We start from the raw sequence: 7,036 nt of genomic DNA, 5'->3' as shown, positions 1-7,036 counted from the left end.
GGCCTCTGCCCAGTACCCTGCCCTGAACTTTGGTCACTGCTACTAGCCGGCTACCACCCGGTACTCAACGCTGCACCTTAGAGACTGCTGCCCTATGTACATATTCATTGAACACTGGTCTACAGTTGAAGTCAGAAGTTTACATACACCTTAGCCAAATACATTTAAACTCAGTTTTTCACAATTCCTGACATTTATTCCTAGTAAATATTCCCTTTCTTGGGTCAGTTAGGATCACCACTTTACTTTAAGACTGTGAAATGTCACAATAATAGGAGAGTGATTTATTTCAGCTTGTAATTCTTTCATCACATTCCCAGTGGGTCAGAAGTTTACATACACTCAATTAATATTTGGTAGCATTGCCTTAAAATTAAAGGCAATGCTTCCAAATACTAATTGAGTATATGTAAACTTATAACCCACTGGGAATATGATGAAATAAATAAAAGCTGAAATAAATCATTCTCTCTACTATTACTCTGACATTTCACGTTCTTAAAATAAAGTGTTGATCCTAACTGACCTAAGACAGGGAATTTTTACTAGGATTAAATGTCAGGAATTGTGAAAAACTGTGTTTAAATGTATTTGGCTATGGTGTATGTAAACCTCGGACTTCAACTGTATATATATGAGCCATATATTCCATACTCTGACATTGGTCGTTCTAATATTTCTTAATTCCTTTTTATTTTGGGGATTTGTGTGTATTGTTAGGTATTACTACACTGTTGGAGCTAGGAACATAAGCATTTCTCTACACCCACGATAACATCTGCAAGATATGTGTACATGACCAATTCAAGTTCATTTGGCTAGTGCCCAGATTTCATTTGGCCAGGCAGCAGGCAACAACAGTAACCTGGGTAGAGCCTATATGCATTTGATTAGAATAACATCAGCTACTGTATTTAGGAAGCTTCTCCTCGGAGTGTGGACCCATCCAACCCCAGATCTGACCCCAGATCCGATCCCAGAGGTCCATCTCTATCTGATTACCACACGGCCGATGGGCTGCTGCGAAACACTGTTTTTTAATTGCATGTTTTAAAAAAGATCAGGGACGAAGAAGAGATAAGCTCGACACTTTTGAAAGGCATTGATTCGTGTTTTTTGTAAACCTTCCCACATCGTGATGCTAACGTTCTTATCAAGGCTGGAGCCTGTTAATCCGCTTCGCAAACAGGAGCAAATGTATCTCTGCATGTATGATTATAGATAAATCAGTGAATGCAAATGCTGATTAGCGTCTGTTTTCCACTCAATAATTACATTATATCAGATTTGTGGATGTTTAAATGAACTTTGTTCCAATTGACTCCCCATAATTCAATTTAATTAAGTACCAATATTTACTTTAACCAAGACTACAAAAGAATCTTTGCTCATTAGTTTCTCATATAGGCAGTTGGCATTTAAATGAATGAATAAATCAATAGACTGCTACCCAGAGAGAGAAGGTGCATGGCGAAGTGCTACAGTACTGTTAGTTCAGCTGTGGAAAACAGGGGGGAGATTTAATGGCTAATAACATGATTGGAAGGAATCAACAGATTGTAGATTTGGTCAAATAATTTTTTGAACCTTGCAATGGAGGACATTCCATGCCGATGACTGCCATGCATATTTTACACAGTTTTCACACACAACACGGTTCACAATGTGTCAATACCACACAACACATCTGTTTTGTATTTTTTTTAACCCTTTCTTTTCTTTCACTCTCTGAATTTGACTATCTACAGTCGCTCAATTTATACTTGGTTATTTGCCTTGCTAGCCCTTTCTCCTCTCCCTGTTGTGCTTATACAGTGGGGCAAAAAAAGTATTTAGTCAGCCACCAATTGTGCAAGTTCTCCCACTTAAAAAGATGAGAGAGGCCTGTAATTTTAATCATAGGTACACTTCAACTATGACAGACAAAATGAGAAAAAAAATCCAGAAAAGATCCCGCAGGTTCCCCCGTGTGGTTCTGGGATTTTTGCTCACCGTTCTTGTGATCATTTTGACCCCACGGGGTGAGATCTTGCGTGGAGCCCCAGATCGAGGTAGATTATCAGTGGTCTTGTATGTCTTCCATTTCCTAATAATTGCTCCCACAGTTGATTTCTTCAAACCAAGCTGCTTACCTATTGTAGATTCAGTCTTTCCAGCCTGGTGCAGGTCTACAATTTTGTTTCTGGTGTCCTTTGACAGCTCTTTGGTCTTGGCCATAGTGGAGTTTGGAGTGTGACTGTTTGAGATTGTGGACAGGTGTCTTTTATACTGATAACAAGTTCAAACAGGTGCCATTAATACAGGTAACGAGTGGAGGACAGAGGAGCCTCTTAAAGAAAAGTTACAGGTCTGTGAGAGCCAGAAATCTTGCTTGTTTGTAGGTGACCAAATACTTATTTTCCACCATAATTTGCAAATAAATTCATAAAAAATTTGATTTCCTGGATTTTTTTTTCTCATTTTGTCTGTCATAGTTGAAGTGTACCTATGATGAAAATTACAGGCCTCTCTCATCTTTTTAAGTGGGAGAACTTGCACAATTGGTGGCTGACTAAATACTTTTTTGCCCCACTGTGTACACAGTATGTATACTGGAGTGCTTATTGTTGAGTGAATATCAGTATCTTCAGCTGTTTTGATTATGACTTTGGTTGATTCTATCGCTGTCACTCTCATCGATCTCCTTTGTACATAAAGTCAACAGTTTCATGTTGAGTTAAACCATGCTGTACTGAACCAACATAAAACAATACAGCACCTACTGTATATGTAGACAACTGTAAACACTGGATGGAAATGGGATTGTAGAGGAAGCGGAACTGATGTCAAAGTGGGTTTCGCTTTCCATCGTCCATGTGTCAAACTGTTTATTGCCGCAAACAGTATTGTATCTTGGTTTCTGTCCCGATCCTTCCGAGGATGATGGGGTTCCATTTTGTTCCACTGTGTTCTCCTCCAGCCCACATGAATCCCTGAAGGACAACCTAGGTTTTTACTAAGCGCATTTCAACAAAGTCACTGTCTATCTTGACAGATAAATAAATAAAGTCATTTTAAATATCAACTGAAATATATATATATATATATATCAGATATAAAAAGTATAAAACCAGAGGACGCATATATCACATTCTAGGGCCAGGCAAATTTTGCGTGTCCCGGCACCATCTCCAAGTTGATCTGAAGGTTGTCGATCTCCGAGGTCCTTTTGCTGCTCATGGTGGCTCGCAGGGACTTCTTGTGACAGACCTCCTGTTTTTTATGCTTCTGCCTCTGATTCTGTGTTGGTTTCTGTGTCAGTGGCTGCAGCTGGGGCTCTGTTGAGAGCTGATCCTGAGGTGCGTTAGTGTTGACTGAGGAGCTGGGGGGGTTGGTGCCACCATGGCAATCTCTGGGGTAGTGTCTGAAGCACTCGAAGGCGTCGCTGCACTTCTCGCAGGTGCTGCTACAACCTCTGTACCCGGCGAGGGCTTGGTTGGCAGATGAGTTGGTGGAACAGGACTGGTCGTGTCCTGGTGGTCTGCGGAGCGACCGGAGGCTAACCTGGACCACAGAGCCGGAGCGGCACTTCCCCACAGCGCCTTGGGAGCAGGAGCACAGGCAGCCCTTCAGACAGGCCCTGCGAAAGCTCAGCAGGGCCCGGTACATCACCCTGCGGAAGTTGGGCCTGAGCAGCAGGTAGATGATGGGGTTGTATATGGTGGAGGACTTGGAAAACATTGCAAGTATGGCGAACGCCAATGGTGGGATGTTCTCCATGTGTCCAAACGCTGCCCACATCGACACCACAGCATAAGGGCTCCACGCTGTGAAGAAACCGATACAGACAGCAACACTCAGCTGGAGGAGAAAGATAAACAATAGGACAGAAAAGGGGGGAAGGAAAGAGTAGAGAGAGAGAGAGAGAGAGAGAGAGAGCAAATGTTATTTAACAGTTTAACAAGATCTATTGGCAGATGGCGTTTTAGTGCACTAGGCACTCCATTCACAACTGACTGACTCCCAGGGATTGAATGATTGAAATAGGAATTTAACAACACTGTTAGAGCGAGGGATATTAGGGCCTATCTGACTGCCACTGATTGGATGAAGTGCGTAAGAAGGTATTAGTGAAGTGTTCTCGTATGGATCCTGAGCCAAACGTATAGCAAGGAAGGCTGTGGCTGATGATGCCCACTAAGCTGGGGGTGCAGCAGGCACCCGACTCCACATCCATCCTAATGTATTCCTGTATAACTAGCCAAATCCCTCTGATGAGAACCTCTCATCACTAGGGGATTTACTGAGGTCACTTCCAATCTCAGGGAGAGAGACAGATGAAGAGAGAGAGAGAGATGGAGCTGAGCTTTAGAAAGTCACCTGTCTGAAGTGAGGCTTTTGATCTGAAAGATATATATATTTCACCCGTAGCTTCGTTCCTCTAAACTTGTTTAATTCTGACTCCTAGGCCCTCCCTTTTCAATATGGAGGATGACGTTGGAATCACACCTCAGAGAAGAGTCCCCAACCAGAGTGGTTTTCCTGATAATAAGATTTGCATCAATCTCCAGTATGAGTGAGTGGGGGGGGGGACCATCACCCCTGGAGCGGGGCTGGTAGCAGGGAGAGATGTGTGTGTGTGTGTGTTGCGTTGCGTTCACGCACATACTGTACTGTACATGACTGGGAGAGGATGAGTACTTTAATAAAGCCCCTATGGGGGTGAATATACAGGTACAGAAATAAAGGAGAGAGAGGGAACAAGAAAGGAGGAAAGAGAGAGACCGGAAGAGAGAGCAAAAGGGGAGGACTACATAAAGCAAAGAAATGGAGACAGGTATTTACTAATCCTAATCTATATCCTGCACTGAACTTGCCTGACGACTCAAACTGAATTATTCCCGCTGATCTATGTTCTCTATACACTTCAGTCTGAGACTGCCATCGTTGAAGCCATTTGTGGTGATGTCAAAATGACGGGTGTTGTACAAAACAAAGTCATCAGCGATTGGATCATCTCTAACCAATCAGAGTATCAAAGCCAATGACGAATTTTCAAAACGCCGTTTTACCTATTTGTGTTCTGGTTCTGGCCCAACCCACAGGTTTCTGGGACCAGTCAATGTGGTTGCGTTCTACAACTCGTTGGGGAAGTACTCAAATCCAGACTCATTGTGGAGAAGAAACTAATGTCTGTGGGTGGGGCGTAGCAATTGGCTGGAGCAAGGAGTTTGGGTAACCAGGCAAGCTCTGAGCATCCTGTTCATGACATTAAACTATACAAACCCCCTATTATGTGAAGTTGCCTTAGTAGTGACTTTACAATACTCTGAATTGAAATTTGAATTAATGAATCATCCAATCAAATACAGCCCCAGTCAAAAGTTTGGACACACCTACTTCCAGGGTTTTTCTTTATTTGTACTCATTTCTAAAGTACATTGTTGAATAATAGTGAAGACAACTATAAAATAACACATATGGAATCATGTAGTAACCACAAAAGTGTTAAACAAATCAAAATATTTTATATTTGAGATTCTTCATAGGAACCAGCCTTTTTGCCTTTGACAGCTTTGCACTCCAGGCATTCTCTCAACCGGCCTTATGAGGTAGTCACCTGTAATACAGGTGTGCCTTGTTAAAAGTACATTTTTCACTCACCACCTGGATTCGGTCTTATATAGCAAAATGTGATTTTTATTTCTTTTTTACATTGGATAAAAGTAGAGACTCAGAACTACAAAATGGTATATTTATACACTGTATTTGAGGAACAATGGGAAAGTCATTCAATTGAGATGGTTTGGGATGAGTCGGACCGCAGAGTAAAGGAAAAGCAGCCAACAAGTGCTCAGCACATGTGGGAACTCCTTCAAGACTGTTGGAAAAGCATTCCTCATGAAGCTGGTTGAGAGAATGCCAAGAGTGTGCAAAGCTGTCATCAAGGCAAAGGATGGCTACTTCGAAGATTCTAAAATCTAAAATATATTTTGATTAGATTTTTTTAACACTTTTTTGGTTACTACATGATTCCATATGTGTTATTTCATTGTTTTGATGTCTTCACTAGTATTCTACAATATAGTAAATATGAAGAAAAACCCTTGAATGAGTAGGTGTGTCCAAACTTTTGACTACTACTGTATATTTATCCCTTTTTAAAATCAACAGTTGTCAGAACATGCTTTACGGTACAGTACCCCTGTTAGACTCTGTTCAGTGCTCACCTTCACAATAACAGCCTGGATGTTGCTCATTTTGGCCGGCCGGGCCTCGTGATGTTCCATGGCCTTACGAGAGGCTCGAACCGTCATCAGGATGCCCGTGTAGGATACCGTGATGATGCAGCAGGGCACGATGTAGCACAAGATAAAGAGCGCCATTGTGTAGGAGCGGGCCACGGGGTGCAGGTTGGACAGGCGCCAGTCGATGCAGCAGGCTGTGCCATATGGCTCTGGACCATACTCACCCCAGTGGGCCAGAGGGGAGAAGGCAAACACCAGGGCCCAGATCCATGCACAGACTATCAGCAGACGGCCATGCCCCGGGTTGAATCGGTTACCTGAATGGATGGGTGGAGAGATGGATGAGGGATGCATGGGGAGATGGATTCATGGGGAGATGGATAAGGAGATGGATGGATGGATAGAAGGATGGATGGATGGATTGATCGATCAATGGTGGGGAGAAGGATGGATGGATGGGGAGATGGATGATGGATCAGGACATTAATGGATGGGAGAAGGATGGATTGATGGAGAGATGATGGATGGATGGATGGATAGGGAGATGGATGGATGGATGGATGGATGGGGGAGATAGTCAGCTTAATAGGATAGCATGGTCATCATTAGAGATTCTGATAAGCACAGGTGGGGATTTCTAAAACTGAAAATGTCATAGGGGAAGATTTTGAGAGGTACACATTTTTCAGAACTGTTTTGAATGCTCCCAGAGTGATTTTCTCAATTTCCAGACCTGGGCGCACATACTAAATACATGGATAACTGATCCATTATGTACTAGACCATATTTAGAAAGAACAGCAATGAGA

At 42.6% G+C, this 7,036-nt stretch overlaps 1 protein-coding gene across 1 annotated transcript in view; it reads right to left on the bottom strand.

The window, feature by feature from the left end:
• Nucleotides 1-2,985: 2,985 nt before the first annotated feature.
• Nucleotides 2,986-7,036, bottom strand: part of LOC118395220 (opsin-5-like) — a 51,989-nt gene continuing 47,938 nt past the window's right edge. The window contains exons 6-7 of the mRNA XM_052464260.1: nt 6,210-6,544; nt 2,986-3,840 (exon numbers count right to left, since the gene is read on the bottom strand). Coding sequence (XP_052320220.1) covers nt 3,133-3,840; nt 6,210-6,544 — 1,043 coding nt within the window. The 3' untranslated portion in view covers nt 2,986-3,132. The remainder of the gene's footprint in view (nt 3,841-6,209; nt 6,545-7,036) is intronic.

Source organism: Oncorhynchus keta, chromosome 15 (genome assembly GCF_023373465.1).
Source record: "Oncorhynchus keta strain PuntledgeMale-10-30-2019 chromosome 15, Oket_V2, whole genome shotgun sequence".
Taxonomy (NCBI): domain Eukaryota; kingdom Metazoa; phylum Chordata; class Actinopteri; order Salmoniformes; family Salmonidae; genus Oncorhynchus; species Oncorhynchus keta.
The sequence above is the reverse complement of the archived record's forward strand: the minus strand, read 5'-3'. Positions and strand labels throughout refer to the sequence as shown.